The 18,612-nt window shown below is 41.2% G+C and overlaps 1 protein-coding gene across 13 annotated transcripts; it reads left to right on the top strand.

Moving 5' to 3' along the window:
* Positions 1-4,965: 4,965 nt before the first annotated feature.
* Positions 4,966-11,155, top strand: LOC109742577 (histidine--tRNA ligase, cytoplasmic). 13 transcript variants are annotated; one of them, XR_012201880.1, is made up of 9 exons: positions 4,966-5,937; positions 6,021-6,118; positions 7,391-7,441; positions 7,799-7,890; positions 7,973-8,063; positions 8,600-8,714; positions 8,791-8,974; positions 9,515-10,744; positions 10,845-11,155. XR_012201880.1 is itself a non-coding variant. In XM_073508033.1 (8 exons), exons 5-8 carry the CDS (start codon positions 8,035-8,037, stop codon positions 9,634-9,636), a joined length of 450 nt encoding a protein of 149 aa, XP_073364134.1. In that variant the 5' UTR covers positions 4,966-5,937; positions 6,021-6,118; positions 7,391-7,441; positions 7,799-7,815; positions 7,973-8,034; the 3' UTR covers positions 9,637-11,155. The 13 variants fall into 13 exon arrangements, 5 of the variants coding, with proteins under 5 accessions (XP_073364134.1, XP_073364135.1, XP_045088570.1 ...); XR_012201879.1 differs by having other exon boundaries at positions 9,515-10,565; positions 10,745-11,155; XR_012201878.1 differs by having other exon boundaries at positions 9,515-9,697; positions 10,209-11,155.
* The last annotated feature ends 7,457 nt before the right edge of the window (positions 11,156-18,612 follow it).

Below are 18,612 nucleotides of genomic sequence, written 5' to 3' on the forward strand. Positions count from 1 at the left end.
CTTCTAGAAATCTTTTAGATTCGACCACGGGAGGCACTTTTATGGAAATCACTTTAGGAGAATCTACTAAACTCCTAGATAATATTATTGTTAATTATTCTCAATGGCATACTGAAAGATCCACTAGTAAAAAGGTTCATGCAATAGAAGAGATTAATGTTTTGAGTGGAAAGATGGATGAACTTATGAAATTGTTTGCTAATAAGAGTGTTTCTTCTGATCCTAATGATATGCCTTTGTCCACTTTGATTGAGAATAATAATGAATCTATGGATGTGAATTTTTTTTGGTAGGAACAATTTTGGTAACAACGCGTATAGAGGAAACTTTAATTCTAGGCCGTACCCTAGTAATTCCTCTAATAATTATGGTAATTCCTACAACAACTCTTATGGAAATTTTAATAAGATGCCCTCTGATTTTGAGACTAGTGTTAAAGAGTTTATGAATTCGCAAAAGAATTTCAACGCTTTGCTTGAAGAAAAATTGCCTAAGATTGACGAGTTGGCTAGTAACGTGGATAGAATTTCTCTTGATGTTGATTCTTTGAAACTTAGATCTATTCCACATAAGCATGATATCAATGAGTCTCTCAAAGCTATGAGAATTTCCATTGATGAGTGCAAAGAAAGAATTGCTAGGATGCGTGCTAAAAAAGATTGCTTTGTGAAAGCGTGTTCTTCTGGTTTTCATGATAATAATAATGAAGATCTAAAAGTGCTTGATGTGTCTCCTATTAAATCTTTGTTTTCCAATATGAATCTTTATAAAGATGGGACTGGAGATGAGTCAACTTTAGTTAAAAGGCGTCCCAATGATTCAGAGTTTTTAGATCTTGATGCTAAAATTAATAAAAGTGGGATTGAAGAGGTCAAAACTTTACATAGCAATGAACCCACTATTTTGGATTTCAAGTAATTTAATTATGATAATTGCTCTTTGATAGATTCTATTTCCTTGTTGCAATCCGTTAAATTCTACTCATGCTTATGATCAAAATAAGGCCTTTACTAAACATATCGTTGATGCTTTAATGCAATCTTATGAAGAAAAGCTTGAATTAGAAGTTTCTATCCCTAGAAAACTTTATGATGAGTGGGAACCTACTATTAAAATTAAGATTAAAGATCATGAATGATATGCTTTATATGATTTGGGTGCTAGTGTTTCCACGATTCCCAAAACTTTGTGTGATGTGTTAGGTTTTCGTGAATTTGATGATTGTTCTTTAAATTTGCATCTTGCGGATTCCACCATTAAGAAACTTATGGAGAGGATTAATGATGTTCTTATTGTTGCAAATAGGAATTATGTACCCGTAGGTTTCATTGTTCTTGGTATAGATTGCAATCATACATGTCCTATTATTCTTGCCAGACCTTTCCTTAGAACGATTGGTGCAATAATTGATATGAAAGAAGGAAATATTAGATTCCAATTTCCGTTAAGAAAAGGCATGGAAGACTTTCCTAGAAAGAAAATTAAATTACCTTATGAATCTATTATGATAGCCACTTATGGATTGCACACCAAAGATGAGAATACCTAGATCTATTCTTGTCTTTATGGCTAGCTAGGGGTGTTAAATGATAGCGCTTATTGGGAGGCAACCCAATTTTATTTTTGTTCCTTGCTTTTTCTTCCTGTTTAGTAATAAATAATTCATCTAGCCTCTTTTTAGATGTGGTTTTATGTTTTAATTAGTTTTTGTGCCAAGTAGAACCTTTGGGAAGACTTGGGTGAAGTCTTTGCGATCTTGCTGTAAAAAACAGAAACTTTAGCGCTCACGAGATTAGCTGCCATTTTTTTACTGGAGAGCGCTTTTAGGTTGATTCTTTTTGAAGATGATTAATAGACAAATTCCTCACGTCCACCAATTTATTTCAGAATTTTTGGAGTTCCATAAGTATTCTATTTAGTCAGATTGCTACAGACTGTTCTGTTTTTGACAGATTCTGTTTTTCGTGTGTTGTTTGCTTATTTTGATTAATCTATGGCTAGTATCGGGGGGTACGAACCATATAGAAGTTGGAATACAGTAGGTTTAACACCAATATAAATAAATAATGAGTTCATTACAGTACCTTAAAGTGGTGGTTTGTTTTCTTATACTAACGGAGCTCATGAGATTTTCTGTTTAAGTTTTGTGTTGTGTAGTTTTCAAGTTTTTGGGTAAAGATTTGATGGATTTTGGAATAAGGAGTGGCAAGAGCCTAAGCTTGGAAATTCCCAAGGCACCCCAAGGTAAAATTCAAGGACAACCAAAAGCCTAAGCTTGGGGATGCCCCGGAAGGCATCCCCTCTTTCGTCTTCGTTTATCGGTAACTTCACTTGAGGCTATATTTTTATTCACCACATGATATGTGTTTTGCTTGGAGCGTCTTGTATGATTTGAGTCTTTGCTTTTTAGTTTACCACAATCATCCTTGCTGTACACACCTTTGGGAGAGATACACATGAATCAGAATTTATTAGAATACTCTATGTGCTTCACTTATATCTTTTGAGCTAGATAATTTTGCTCTAGTGCTTCACTTATATCTTTTTAGAGAACGGCGGTGGTTTTATTTCATAGAAATTATTGGTCTCTCATGCTTCACTTATATTATTTTGAGAGTCTTTTAGAACAGCATGATAATTTGCTTTGGCTATAAAATTAGTCCTAATATGATAGGCATCCAAGATGGGTATAATAAAAACTTCCATATAGAGTGCATTGAATACTATGAGAAGTTTGATACTTGATGATTGTTTTGAGATATGAAGATGGTGATATTAGAGTCGTGCTAGTTGAGTAATTGTGAATTTGAGAAATACTTGTGTTGAGGTTTGCAAGTCTCGTAGCATGCACGTATGGTAACCGTTGTGTAACAAATTTGAAGCATGAGGTGTTTCTTTGATTGTCCTCCTTATGAGTGGCGGTCGGGGACGAGCGATGGTCTTTTCCTACCAATCTATCCCCCTAGGAGCATGCACTTAGTGCTTGGTTTTGATGACTTGTAGATTTTTGCAATAAGTATGTGAGTTCTTTATGACTAATGTTGAGTCCATGGATTATACGCACTCTCACCCTTCCATCATTGCTAGCCTCTTCGGTACCGTGCATTGCCCTTTCTCACCTCGAGAGTTGGTGCAAACTTCGCCGGTGCATCCAAACCCCGTGATATGATACGCTCTATCACACATAAGCCTCCTTATATCTTCCTCAAAACAGCCACCATACCTACCTATTATGGCATTTCCATAGCCATTCCGAGATATATTGCCATGCAACTTTCCACCGTTCCGTTTATTATGGCACGCTTTATCATTGTCATATTGCCTTGCATGATCATGTAGTTGACATCGTATTTGTGGCAAGGCCACCATGCATAATTTTTCATACATGTCACTCTTGATTCATTGCCCATCCCGGTACACCGCCGGAGGCACTCATATAGAGTCATATTTTGTTCTAGTATCGAGTTGTAATCCTTGAGTTGTAAATAAATAGAAGTGTGATGATCATCATTATTAGAGCATTGTCTCGTGTGAGGAAAAAAGAGAAAGGCCAAATAAAAAAAGAGAAGGCCAAAAAAATGAGAGAAAAAGAGAGAAGGGGCAATGTTACTATCCTTTTTCCACACTTGTGCTTCAAAGTAGCACCATGATCTTCATGATAGAGAGTCTCTTATTTTGTCACTTTCATATACTAGTGGGATTTTTTCATTATAGAACTTAGCTTGTATATTCCAACAATGGGCTTCCTCAAATGCCCTAGGTCTTCATGAGCAAGCAAGTTGGATGCACACCCACTTAGTTTCTTTTGTTGAGCTTTCATACATTTATAGCTCTAGTGCATCTGTTGCATGGCAATCCCTACTCCTAGCATTGACATCAATTGATGGGCATCTCCATAGCCCGTCGATTAGCCGCATCAATGTGAGACTTTCTCCTTTTTTGTCTTCTCCACACAACCTCCATCATCATATTCTATTCCACCCATAGTGCTATGTCCATGGCTCGCGCTCATGTATTGTGTGAAAGTTGAAAAAGTTTGAGAATACTAAAGTATGAAACAATTGCTTGGCTTGTCATCGGGGTTGTGCATGATGAGAGCATTTTGTATGATGAAAATGAAGCATGGCCAAACTATATGATTTTGTAGGGATGAGCTTTCTTTGGCTATGTTATTTTGAGAAGACATAATAGCTTGATTAGTATGCTTGAAGTATTATTATTTTTATGTCAATATTAAACTTTTGTCTTGAATCTTTTGGATCTGAACATTCATGCCACAATAAAGAAAATTACCTTGAAAATATGTTAGGTAGCATTCCACATCAAAAATTCTGTTTTTATCATTTACCTACTCGAGGACGAGCAGGAATTAAGCTTGGGGATGCTGATACGTCTCCAACGTATCTATAATTTTTGATTGTTCCATGCTATTATATTATTTGTTTTGGATGTTTAATGGGCTTTAATACGCTCTTTTATATTATTTTTGGGACTAACCTATTAATCGGAGGCCCAGTGCCAGTTGCTGTTTTTTTGCCTATTTCAGTGTTTCGCAGAAAAGGAATATCAAACGGAACGAAACCTTCGCGAGGATCTTTCTTTGAACAAACACAATCTAGGAGACTTGGAGTGGAAGTCAGAGACGCAACAAGGTGGCCACGAGGTAGGAGGGCGCGCCCAGGGGGAGTAGGCGCGCCCCCACCCTCGTGGGCCCCTCGTAGCTCAACCAACATTCTTCTTTCGCCTATATACACCCTTGTACCCTAAAAACATCCAGGAGAGCCACGAAATCACTTTTCCACCGCTGCAACCTTCTATACCCGTGAGATCCCATCTGGGGCCTTTTTCGGCGATCTGCCAGAGGGGGATTCGACCACGGAGGGCTTCTACATCAACACTATAGCCTCTCCGATGATGTGTGAGTAGTTTACCACAGACCTTCGGGTCCATAGTTATTAGCTAGATGGCTTCTTCTCTCTCTTTGGTTCTCAATACAAAGTTCTCCTCGATGTTCTTGGAGATCTATTCGATGTCATAATTTTTGCGGTGTGTTTGCCGAGATCCAATGAGTTGTGGGTTTATGATCAGGATTATCTATGAACAATATTTGGTTCTTCTCTGAATTCTTATATGCATGATTTAATATCTTTGCAAGTCTCTTCGAATTATCGGTTTAGTTTGGCCTACTAGATTGATCTTTCTTGCAATAGGAGAAGTACTTAGCTTTGGGTTCAATCTTGCGGTGTCCTTTCCCAGTGATAGTAGGGGCAGCAAGGCACGTATTGTATTGTTGCCATCGAGGATAAAAAGACGGGGTTTATATCATATTGCTTGAGTTTGTCCCTCTACATCATGTCATCTTGCCTAATGCGTTACTCTGTTCTTATGAACTTAATACTCTAGATGCATGCTGGATAGCGGTCGATGTGTGGAGTAATAGTAGTAGATGCAGAATCGTTTCGGTCTACTTGACACGGACGTGATGCCTATATTCATGATCATGCCTAGATATTCTCATAACTATGCGCTTTTCTATCAATTGCTCGGCAGTAATTTGTTCACCCACCGTAATATATGCTATCATGAGAGAAGCCACTAGTGAAACCTATGGCCCCCGGGTCTATTTTATATCATATTAGTTTCCCGTCAACTTGCCAATTTCTGTCGCCGTTTATTTTGCACTCTTTACTTTCCAATCTATACAACAAAAATACCAAAAATATTTATCTTATTATCTTTATCAGATCTCACTTTTGCAAGTGGCCATGAAGGGATTGACAACCCCTTTATCGCGTTGGTTGCAAGGTTCTTGATTGTTTGTGCAGGTACTAGGTGACTTGCGTGTAGTCTCCTACTGGATTGATACCTTGGTTCTCAAAAACTGAGGGAAATACTTACGCTACTTTGCTGCATCACCCTTTCCCGCATGCTCAAGAGGTAGCAACATACACCGTTTCCATTCCATAGCTGTAAAAGTTCTTCAACTAATGGCCTTAGGTACACATCAATGTCGTTGCCAGGTTGCTTAGGGCCTTGGATGAGTACTGGCATCATAATGAACTTCCACTTCAAGCACAACCAAGGACGAAGGTTATAGATACATAGAGTCACTGGCCAGGTGCTGTGATTGCTGCTCTGCTCCCCAAAAGGATTAATGCCATCCATGCTTAAACCAAACCATACGTTCCTTGCATCACCTACAAACTCCTCCCAGTACTTTCTCTTGATTTTTCTCCACTGCGACCCGTCAGCGGGTGCTCTCAACTTCTCATCTTTCTTACAGTCATCTCTGTGTCATCGCATCAACTTGGCATGCTCTTTGTTTCTGAACAGAAATTTCAACCGTGGTATTATAGGAGCATACCACATCACCTTCGCAGGAACCCTCTTCCTGGGGGCTCGCCGTCAACATCACCAGGGTCATCTCGTCTGATCTTATACCATAATGCACCGCATACCGGGCATGCGTTCAAATCCTCGTACGCACCGCGGTAGAGAATGTAGTCATTAGGTCATGCATGTATCTTCTGCACCTCCAATCCTAGAGGGCATACGACCTTCTTTGCTGCGTGCGTACTGTCGGGTAATTCATTATCCTTTGGAAGCTTCTTCAATATTTTCAGTAGCTTCTCGAACCATTTGTCAGGCACAACATTCTCTGCCTTCCACTGCATCAATTCCAGTATGGTACCGAGCTTTGTGTTGCCATCTTCGCAATGGGGGTACAACCCTTTTTGTGATCCTCTAACATGCGATCAAACTTCAGCTTCTCCTTTTCACTTTTGCACTGTCTCTTTGCATCAACAATGACCCGGCGGAGATCATCATCGGGCACATCGTCTGGTTCCTCTTGATCTTCAGCTTCCCCCATTGCAGCATCACTGTATTCAGGGGGCACATAGTTGTCATCATCCTCTTCTTCTTCGCTGTCTTCCATCATAATAAACTGATGTAAAAACTTACCTTGGGAACATTCATAAATATGGCCATTCAAATTCCTCAGAGCGACTTTGTTCTAACCATACATAGCAGAACTTAGTTGCCTTCCCAGACTCCTGCAGAAATTTAAGTGCAATGTATCATCAAGGATCATTGAATCCAGTTGTTTGATTTCTTTTGTATAACAAGAGCTTGAGTTGTCGCCCTATCTGTGGCGGTATCATGGTTTGCTTGACTCAATTTTGACAAGCAGTTCAAAATTAAGTATGGTCGCTTGAAGCATTCTTTGTGATACGAACTGCAATCGAGTTTCACGTTTTGTTCTACTCAACTCGGCCTTTTCCAGATATCTTAGCTTTGGCTTTATGTGGGCACACTATTGTTACTCTTTTTATATGGCAATACTAAGGAGATTGAAGTATTCGTAACACATGTGTTTTCTGTCGTGCAGTGAACTTGTTATACTCTTTCTGGTTCAATGGAACTTACCTACGCACATTAGGTATGCCTTTTTTGGTACCTTCATCTCAACTTCATTGTTTCTATCTATGTGCTATTTTCACATTTTCTTACGGATTATATGAAGAAATCGTTCATTGCTAATTAATACTATATGTGATGATGTTTTGAAATATACCTATACCAACTATGGTGTTTTGGACAATGTGATATAATTCATAGTTCTTACTCTGGGCTCAGTGAAACATGTTGTTATTTTAATAAATTAAACTTTCTTCACTTCAAGGCAAACAACATATGTTGCATTTCTACCAAAGTGTGTGTAATTCTTTGTTTTACTTGTAGATTGTTGCAGCTGTTGTTTTTAGATGTGACATGATTCTACTTCTTAGTACTGTAGGGCTTTTACTTTAGCTGGTGAGTGTTTGTGAGCGAGATGACTGTCGCTTCCGCATGGATCCACCTCCTAGCCGTTGACCACTTCATTGGAACGTTAGCAAGGCATTATTTGTTCAGGTGTATGCGATTGTGAGCTAGATGTTCATGTTTGTGGTTTGTTTGGCTTGTGATGTAGGCACGTGTAACCTTGATGGGAAAATATGGTGAAGACTTGAAGTTGATATACTAATGTGATATATGAAGCTATATTCAAGGGCGTCACACAGGTTTGGAATCTTCATTCACATCTGCACCTCACTTGTTACCTGTGTTCTTGCTTTAGTCATTTTTTTGTAATCATATTCCTATATACTGGGCATCATTCTGTATTGCCAGTGCTTTCTATTAATCACCATTTTAAGAATCATTGCTTGATATACTGGTCTTTTATATGTACCATCTTATTTATCATCTGAATTACCTTTTGTCTGATATAGCACTACAATTGGTTTAATGTACATTGATTTATATCTGAAAACTTTAATTATGCTTTTTTTTATATTTCCAGTTCTTTCAATCAATCACCTTTGTAAGACCCACTGCTTGACCCATTTGATCTCAGAGCATATTTTACATTTCTTTTTTCTCATGTACTCTCTCCGTCCCAAAATAAGTGACTTACTGTACATTGCTATATATCTGAATTTTCTTCATTGTGTTTAAATATGGAAAGTACCTTCTTTAACTAAGCGAACAACCTCTTGACGATTGCTGCGCTCATAATTTTTTTGCAATAGTTTGGTTTTATTACTGTTGGTGGCAGGTACGACAAACTTGTTGGCATGTTCAGTAACAAGCAAGTCCCCACTGTTGGCGTCGATCTTGGAATAGAAAGGGTTTTCGCAATCATTGAGCAACATGAGAAAGAAAATAACCAGGTATTTTCTCAATGTTGTGTCATTATGTCGTTGTTGCGGCAATGTAGCAGAACTGATCTTGGCCCTCGAATCGCAGGTTATCCGGGCTAGGGTGACAGAGGTTTTGGTGTCGATTCTAGGGAAGGACCTTATATTGGCCGCCAAGCTTGCGAATGAGTTATGGAGTGCTGGGATAAAGGCAGAGTTCAAGCTCACCACCAGGGAGCTGGACCACATAAAGTATGTGACTCAGACAGGCATTCTGTGGATGGTGCTGGTCGGTGAGTCTGGATTTCGTCCAGGTGTTGAAGCAGAGATTATCTAACCCTTAGAGAGGAAATCTTAAATGTAGAGCGCGTGTGTCCTAGGCGATGCATTGTTCTTGGTTTCTCCGTGCGTTCATTTTGCTGATGATGAGGTGTGTACACAAGACAGTGTGGCTCCTCGATTTATACACATGATCACAAATTGTTGGAATTGTTGCCTTATATGTCAAGTGCTTGTTGTGAGTTCCAAACTTACAGTAGAGATGGCGTATTAGCTACCCGATCCAGAGCCGAAGCTTTGTTGGCGCACGGTATTTTTTGTACGATTATTGATTTGCTAGCATATATTCTAGACTAAATTTTGTTAGCCTGCTGCACTTTATAGCGCTTTTATCTGGTTTCTTTCTTAGTTTCTTATAACATCTTAATTTATTTATTTTATATGACGTAAGATTGTTCCGTTCACTAATGTTTCTCCATGTTATGAAGAAAAGATTTGGGTTCAGAGCACCTTTCCGTGTTATTTATCTGATTTTTGTGATTTCTGATGTTCAGGTCAAGGCGAACTTGAAATATGGCCACCTTTGTATGGCCAATGGCTTTGTAGGCTTTCAGTATTTGGCGTCTGTCGCCGGGTTTGTTCCGCCTCAACCAGGATCTTCTCGGCACTGCTCTGATGTTGTGAAAACTCACGCATGCCGACAGCCGCCTCCATGCTCGAGCTGCCGCAGCCTGTAGGTAGCCTCTCCGTTCTTTTTTCTCGACCTTTTTGCTTGCTCTGCTAAAGTGTTATGCGTGTGTTTGGCTGCTTGCTACTTGCAAATAAATTGTATGAATGGCAGCAGGGTGTAGCAACAGCCAACATTAGTTCGGCTCAATCCCAGCAGCAAATTTCTTTGTTGCTCTATTATATATTTATATTCAACCATATGTTTATATCTTTCTGGTAATGCGTTTGGTTTCTAAATTGATATTTAAAAAAATTGCGTTGATCCTCGGTGGTGCGCAAATTTTATTACAAGTCCAGTTTCTTTAGTGTTGCAGAAAAAGTTGACTGCTGAATACTGATGCATACTAGGCAAACAACTTATTTGCCCATTGCCATATATCAACCTAGCTGAACTAAAAATGACATGCTTGGGTCGGTCAAGCTTTGCTGGGTAGTGAGTACTCTTTAGGCGGTTACCAAGTTTGTTTAAAACATTGTTTTATGGTTGAGCTGGCTAACTAATAGTATGTCATGTGCCAGTTCAAGAAGTTAGCTCAGGCTTATGAGGTTATGAATGATCCTGAGAAGCTGGGAGGTCGAGGACTGCATGATCTATTGGACATCTTCCGGTCATTCTGTGTATAAGATAGCTATATAATAGTTCTATTCCATGACTATGGTCATTCTGTGTAGATTTTGTCATATTGGAATTAAAAAATGAACAAAAACAATTTTTTTAGGATTGAGGGTTGATTCTCTGAGATTACACATGGATAATTGGATTTTGGGTACATATATACTTTCAGCGATGCCATGATTTTGGTTAACTCCAGGTTATAATTTCAATGATGCTTTATGAGGATCTTAAGATTTGTCCGTGGTGGCTTTTTCTTACCGGTAATGCTCTTTTATTTATGTTCCAGACTATGATTTTCTTATCAAGATCAAGGGTATTGAAAAGAAAATTCTTAGGTGGATTTGTACACTGTGTGTACATAGGGTAGTACTTTTGATATTTATGGACTACCTTGCTCCTGTCTTGAATGGTCTATATGGGATTGCCCCCCTATCTGCAGGTGAATTCGGCATTTTACAAACTTGACTTGTGTGCTTCCATAATCGATATTCCTGATTGATTGCGTGAAGAAACTGATTCATGTGTTGAATGGACCTCAGAGAATTATGGATATGGGTGACTACTTGACTCTTGCCTTGGTTTGCATTAAGTGTGTCGTACTGTCCTTTGAATTTGCAAATTCCGAGACACACTCAGCCATTACATGCATTGTCCTAGCAGGAACATGACTTGGGACAGGTCACGCGCGGCAAGTTGCCCTTCCTATGTCATGAATCTTAATGCTTTGTACTGAATTGCATGCAAACCAGTTATTTGCCTGGCTTGTGTTATATCGTAAATCTTGATGTCTTATACTAAATCTACTGGACCACTCCTGAATACTAATATAGATATTATGCTTCATATTAAATATTGATGGTTTTTATTGAACCATATCCTACTTTGTACTGTACTTTGATGATTTGTATTGGATTACATCCTTCCCTGATAAATACCAGACGTTGGATTATTGAATCACTTCTTAGACATGCACTTTGTGCCATTTTGTGGTAATGACTAAATATGTCTTGTTTGCCATACTTTTGTTGTACTGCTCTAATCCATTCTGAGCAATTATTTTAATTCCCTTTGGTAACAGAGAATGTTTTCTTTTAAGCTCTTAATATATCTTTGTAGTGTTTGTGATATATACTGAACACATTTATTTTCAGTGGCTATTCCAGTTTCCTTTGGATGTACTAAAACGCTTTGTTATATTGAAGTTTTAGAGGCACAGTCGCTGTGTTGAGCTAGGCAACGCGCGCCAAGGCGCGCTTCCGATCTAGTATGGTCCTCATACTTGCGAATGTGTCTTTAATATGGTCCTCAGACTTAGGATATGTGTCCTAAAACTTGTTGCACCGGTCCTGCGCTACGGTTGCATGTGCATATCTCAGTCTTCTACCAACCTGACAGCGGGCCTTCTATCTCAGTTGGATGGGTTCGCTGCGCGCGGGGATTTGAACCTACCACCTTGGGTCGTGCCGGTACAAACAAACCCAAGCGACACTGCTTGTTGTTCAATTGTCCTCTTCCATTACACATGTTATGAATCCTCCTAATTAATAGACAGAGGGAGTACTAATTTACATTTTGGGACTATGTGCACCAACACGTCCCCATACTTGATCACAACATTAGCCGCCCCTCTTGTCCCGCAACAATGAACGCTCAAGCATATAGATTCACAACCACATGCCCCTTTGTTTCCCCTTCAGCTAGCTTCGGGCGGGTAGCACCCGGAAAGGGAGCCCCATAATCACCCCACCTGATTCCAGGTTCTCCTCGGATGCCTCCCCGTGCAATCTTCGTCGTGAACGCATGTGCCGCTGTCGCTGCGGGATTCGTCTTCGTCGTCATCGTGGAGAAACGATCTGGTGGCTTCCTTTGGTAAGCTGGATCGTGTGATTTGGCATGGCGATCTCCAGGAGCCCTAGCCTTAGGTAGATATGTTGTATCATGTTCCTTGTAGGAGGGATTTAGGTTGAAATCGGAGGAGAATTCTGGGTGCGGGAGGTATGTCTCGCGAGTTGCGAGACATAGCTGTGTCTCTCTTTTGGCGAGCACGCTACTAGGCCAGCCCATTATTGTAGTTGTGGCAGGTTTTCTTTCTCTGTGGTTTTTCTTATCGCGGTTTTCACTATTGTAGCAGTTTCTTGGGTTTCTTCGTTTTTTCTTCACTTTTCCTTGTTTCTTTCTTGGTTTTCATCAGCTTTCTTTGGTTTACTATTATTTTTATTGTTTTTTAGGACATGTGTACATTTTTCGTACACATTGCACATTTTTCTTATACATCAAAATATTTTTTATACATGCTTAACATTTTTCAAATACACTATTAACATTTTTTTAAATAAATATTTTAACGTCTATTTTTTTCATACACATTGTTTTTTATACATATAACACTTTGCATGCATGTTTACCATTTTTCAAATACATGATTAATATTTTTCTTAAATATATGTTTTGATGTCTAAATTTTTCGTACACATTGTACATGTTCGGTACACATATAAACATTTTATGCATATTTAACATTTTCCAACGTTTTTGTAAGTACATAATTTTGATTCTTTTTAAATATGTGTTAAATATTTCTTTAGTACATGGTTAAACATTTTTAATAACATTTTTTAACTATGTGAATATATTTTATATTGTATAAAGGTTTACGAAAAAAATTCATGAACATATTTTAAAACTCATTTACAGTTTTTACTAGTACATATACACGTACAATGCACGTCATAGCAAAGTGATTTTGGTAAAAGTAAGTAAGTCATCAAATTGCTAATAGATTCAAGATTTTTTTAGACAAGGCTCAAGAATAAAATATAACAATGTACAAATGGAGATATTTTTTTTAGGTGAACAAATGGAGATATTAGTTTTTTTAGTCTAAACACACTTTATTAATCATAAAAGTTCATAGGAATACAATGAATATCTGGTGGGTTTATAAGCCACAAATGGCGCCCATAATCTAGTCCGAAAGCGTGTTTGGCAAGGCTATGTGCCTCGATGTTTGTCGATCTACCCTCAAAGATGAAGGTGCATTGATCAAAGTCTCTTGCCGTCTCATTAATCTCCTTGATTGTACTAGCATACAATCCTCCTGTGCCTTCTTTGATGTCCCTGATCACACCCTGGCAGTCTGAAGCAATAACAACCCGGGAGATATGCAGGTCCGACGCTAGAGCAAGCGCCTCTCGACACGCCAAAGCTTCCAGAGTAGCCGGTTCCACCACACCTGGCATCTTGATCACCGAGGCTCCTAAGAATAACCCGGTATCGTCTCTGCATACAGCGCTGAATGAACCATCCAGGGTGTTTCTCGCAGTTGCTCCATCAACTCTGACCTTTGCCACTCCCGGCGGCGGCGGTACCCATCTAGTCTGCATTTGCACCGGGGTTGGATCCCCTGTCCCTTGAGTCACTTTAGGCTTGCATTCCTCGATTCCTCTGATGTACTTAAAATGAAGCTATGCATTGACAAAGGGCTCTGGAAGATGTTCTCATGTAGCGCCTGACGCCGTGAATGCCAAAGCGCCCACATGGTGACCGCGACCTGGGTAAACTCTGTCAGCGAAAGCATATCCAGTAGGACAAACAACCATCTCCTCGCATCCGCCTCAGTGGTGTTATTCAAAGCTTCAACCAGCTTCGAATCTTGCAGCACCCACACACAACGGGCTACTGTGCAGTGGAGTAACGAGTGTTGCCATGAATCTTTTGCCCCGCACAAACCGCACCGTGTGCTTGTGGACATGTTCCGGTGATGTAGCAAATCTGCTGTGGGAATGGATTGCTGAGCCATCCTCCATAAGAAGATCTTCGCCTTGGGGGGTACGTTAACTTTCCATAACTTCTCCCATGACTTGGATTCTCTGCCAGTATCTGATGAATTTGCTCAACCCTCAAGGCATGCTTCTCTCTTCATCTTGGTGTTAACCAGCATACGGTAAGCAGATCGAACGGAGAACACCCCATTCTTTTCATGGATCCAAGACCAGAAATCATTGATGTGTCTCGTACACAAGGGTATTGACATAATTGCCTGAGCGTCTGTTGGCAGAAAGATTTCTGAGATCCCTGTGATGTCCCATTGTGCACCTGGCAAGATTAGTTCGCTCACCCTTTGAGGTGGATCCATTATTCTGCTCACTATAGGTCTCATGTTGGCCGGACGTGGTAGCCAGTTCTGGTTCCAAACATGCGTGGTTAAACCATCGCCGATCCACCGGATTAACCCCTGAGTTAACACTTCCCGTCCATCCATGATGGCTCGCCAGATTTGGAAAGGGGCCGAACCCAGCTCCGAGCTCAAGAAATCTGTTGTAGGGTGATACTTGGCTTTCAATACTCGCGCACTAAGGGACTCCGGGTGAAAGAACATGCGGTGCCCCCATGTTTGGTTTTGGTAATTGATGACAATCTCTATGGACTAATGGTTGCCTTGAGTTATATTTGAAGGATTTGTCCATAGGCATTTCTTGAAGTCCATGTGTTGGTTTCAAGGAGTTTATGTGGTGACCAAGGTGTTATTAAGGAATTATCCAAAGATTGGTCATGTGAGAGTAGAACTTATTGCAAGCATGTCTTGAAGAAGAAGATTGTGTGATCATTCATGTTTACCTTCAAGACATCATCCAAATGAAGAGAGTTGGAAAGAGTCAAGGTTGATCAAGACTAAGTCAAGAGTGAATCAAGTTGATCAACACACAAAGCACACAAGATGTACCGAGAGGGATCAAGCGATCCCATGGTGTGGTAAGCATTGTCAATTACGCTTTGTGTACTAACCCATGATCTTCGTGAGAGTTCTTTGTGGGGTTAGGTTGCGGTGTGCAAGTTCAAGTGAAGCATCATGAAGAGATCAAATGCTTGAAGCTTGCCGTCCATTGTGGCGACAATGGACTTGTGAAGATGTTGCGGTGCGCAAGTTCAAGTGAAGCATCATGACGAGATCAAATGCTTGAAGCTTGCCGTCCATTGTGGTGACAATGGACTGGTGAAGATGTGCGGAAGAGTGGCTCACCCATAGTGGAGTATGGGGGAGCAATCAACTAGTCTTCATCGAGCCAACACAACCAAGAAAGGTGGTCCAACTTGAGGGAGTCAAGATCGTCATCATCTAGCTCAAGTGGACCATGTGCAAGGCAAAGGTTTGCTCTTGATAGGTTTTCTATTTTACCGGTCTCATGATGGTAGTTGGCAGACCGGGTTATAGGATCGATTGTCGTACTATCAAGTGGGGCTCTCGATGAGTAGCTTGATCGTATCGTTCATAGAGAGCTCAAACCATTGCATCCTTGCATCATCTTTGTTGGTTCTTGTTTGGTTCTTCTCTTTGTGAGTTTTGGAGCTTATGGTCATCTTGATGACAAGCTCGAGTTCATCGAAAACGGAGTTCACTCGCATCTTCTATGATGTTTTAGATGTTGGAGGTTATGCCGGTTCTTCTCGGTTGGAGGTTTCACTCCTCTGTTTTGATGCTACCCGTCTTTCTCAATCCAACAAGCTTGAGTTTGCTCAATTCGGAGCTCATATGCAGAAGTTATGGCAGTTTTGGTTTCCTAGCGGTAGTACCGCGGCCAGAGCGGCAGTACCGCTTATCGCCCCAAGCGGTAGTACCGCTGTCCAAAGCGGTAGTACCGCCTATGGCCATAAGCGGTAGTACGGCTACGGTTCCGCGCTGGTACCGCCTCGATTTTGGGTCTTGCATTTTTCGTGTCGAGTTTTGCAGTAGTTGCACGGCAGTAAGGCACGGCAGTTCCACCTATAAGCGGTAGTACCGCCCTGATGGGCGGTAGTGCCGCCTATAAGCGGTAGTACCGCTCCGGTCGGGCGGTAGTACCGCTACTGCATTTTTGGTCCCGTGTTCTGCTCCTCCAGCGGTAGTACCGCTGGGGTGCGCGGTAGTACCGCTTATAAGCGGTACTACCGCCCCAAGGTTCATGTTTGGTTGCTCCTTTTCCCTGCTTCTTCCGCCAGAGAGGTAGTACCGCTCGTATGCGGGCTGAGCACATAACGGTTGGATTTTTTCCCTTCTATAAAAGGGGGTATTCTTCCCCATTGAACCTTATCTTTTGAGCTCGTGTTCTTCCCCCATTGTTGACCTTCTTCGAGCTTGCTAACTCTCAATCCCTCCATGGATTCTTGCTAGTTTTTGAGGGAAAAGAGAGAGGAGATCTAGATCCACATTTCCACCAATCACTTTCTCCTCTATGTGAGGGGAACCCCTTGGATCTAGATCTTGGAGTTCTTGGTGTTCTCCTTCTTGTTCTTCCTCTCATTTTCCTCCCTAGCATTAGTTGCTTCGGTGGGATTTGAGAGAGAAGGACTTGGGCACTCCGTGTGCCCTTGCCATTGCATTTGGTGCATCGGTTTGAGTTCTCCACGGTGATACGTGGAAGTTACAAGTTGAGAAGCTTATTACTCTTGGGTGCTTGGTGCCCTTGAGCTTGTTCCTCTTGGGTGCTTGGGCGCCCTAGACGGTTGGTGGTGTTCGGAGCTCAATCATTGTGGTGTAAAGCTCCGGGCAAGCGTCGGGGTCTCCAATTAGGTTGTGGAGATCGCCCCGAGCAATTTGACGGGTACCGGTGACCGCCCCCAAGGGTTGCCAAAGTGTACGGGTTCGGTGACCGCCCCCAAGGGTTGCCATTTGTACGGGTTCGGTGACCGCCCTCAAGGGTCCCTTAGTGGAATCACGGCATCTTGCATTATGCGAGGGCGTGAGGAGATTACGGTGGCCCTAGTGGCTTCTTGGGGAGCATTGTGCCTCCACACCGCTCCAAACGGAGATTAGCATCCGCAAGGGTGTGAACTTCGGGATACATCGTCGTCTCCGCGTGTCTCGGTTATCTCTTACCCGAACCCTTTACTTATGCACTTTACTTTGTGATAGCCATATTGTTTCTTGTCATATATCTTGCTATCACTTAGTTGTTTATCTTGCTTAGCATAAGTCGTTGGTGCACATAGGTGAGCCTAGTCGTTGTAGGTTTTGTGCTTGTCAAATTAACCGCTAGGTTTATTCCGCATTTGTTCAAGCCTAAACCGTAATTATTTTAAAACGCCTATTCACCCCCCCTCTAGGCGACATCCACGATCTTTCACCGGGTCTGTCAGAATTCTCCAGGCTTGTCTAGCTAGCAAAGCTAGGTTGAAAGCTCTATATCCCGGAATCCCAATCCACCACAGTATTTTGGCATAGTCATAGTGCTCCATGATACCCAACTTGGTTTCTGCTTCCCCTCCTTGCTGCCCCACCAAAACTTTCTGATGAGTGAGTTGATATGCTCACAAAGGCCTCGTGGGAGTTTAAAACATGACATAGAGTAAACGGGAACCGCTTGTGCAACGGATTTAATCAATACCTCTTTCCCTCCGGCTGACAATAGCTTTTCCATCCACCCCTTAATCTTGCTCCATGCATACTCTGTCTTTAAGAAATTTGAAGGCTCTGTTTTTACTAGATCCCACATCTGTGGGCATTCCCAAGTATCTATCGGACAGAGATTCATTAGGGATGTTCAAAATGTTTTTTACCTCAGTTTTCAGCGAGTTCGGGTAGCCCTTACTGAAAAACACCGAGGACTTTGCTAAGTTTATTCTCTGGCCTGAGGCATTGCAATATCTATCCATCAAGGAAGACAACTCATTCTCTCCAGCTGAACTGGCTTTGATAAACAACAGGCTATCATATGCAAAAAGCAAGTGGCTTACCGGCCGTCGGAGCCACTCGAATACCACCGAGGTGCGATGATTCATCTTGGGTTTTTAAGAGGCATAAAAGTCCCTCCGCTGCAATCAAAAACAGGTATGGAGAAATGGGGTCTCCCCGACGGATCCCTCTGGATGGTGTAAATTCCTCAAGCTTACTCCCATTGAAGAGGATAGAAAATTTCACCGAAGTCACCATCCTCATGACTGAAGCTACCCAAGTAGAGGCAAAACCCATCTTGGTCATGATAGCCTCAAGGTAGCTCCACTCAACACGGTCATATGTCTTCATCATGTCCAGTTTTACTGCACAATATCTATTCCATTGGGCTTTGTTTCTTTTCATAAAATGCAGGCGCTCATAGGCTGTTGTGATATTATCCGTGATTAAACGACCGGGCACAAACACAGATTGCTCTTTAGAGATGATGTCAGGCAATATCTGTTTCAATCTATTGGATAACACCTTGGAGGCAATCTTGTATAACACGTTACATAAACTGATAGGCTTAAACTATGTCAAGTCAGTGGGATCTTTTACCTTTGGTATTAAAACAAGGATCGTTTCATTGATAGCATCTGGACTTTCCTCCCCACGCA

This window comes from Aegilops tauschii, chromosome 2, assembly GCF_002575655.3.
Source record: "Aegilops tauschii subsp. strangulata cultivar AL8/78 chromosome 2, Aet v6.0, whole genome shotgun sequence".
NCBI lineage: Eukaryota > Viridiplantae > Streptophyta > Magnoliopsida > Poales > Poaceae > Aegilops > Aegilops tauschii.

Coding starts and splice junctions, on each gene's coding strand:
- LOC109742577 (XM_073508033.1), top strand. CDS start 8,035: ATGAAGCTATATTCAAGGGCGTCACACAG. Junction 8,064..8,599: donor TATTCAAGGGCGTCACACAG/GTTTGGAATCTT, acceptor TGTTGGTGGCAG/GTACGACAAACTTGTTGGCA. Junction 8,975..9,514: donor TCTGTGGATGGTGCTGGTCG/GTGAGTCTGGAT, acceptor TCTGATGTTCAG/GTCAAGGCGAACTTGAAATA.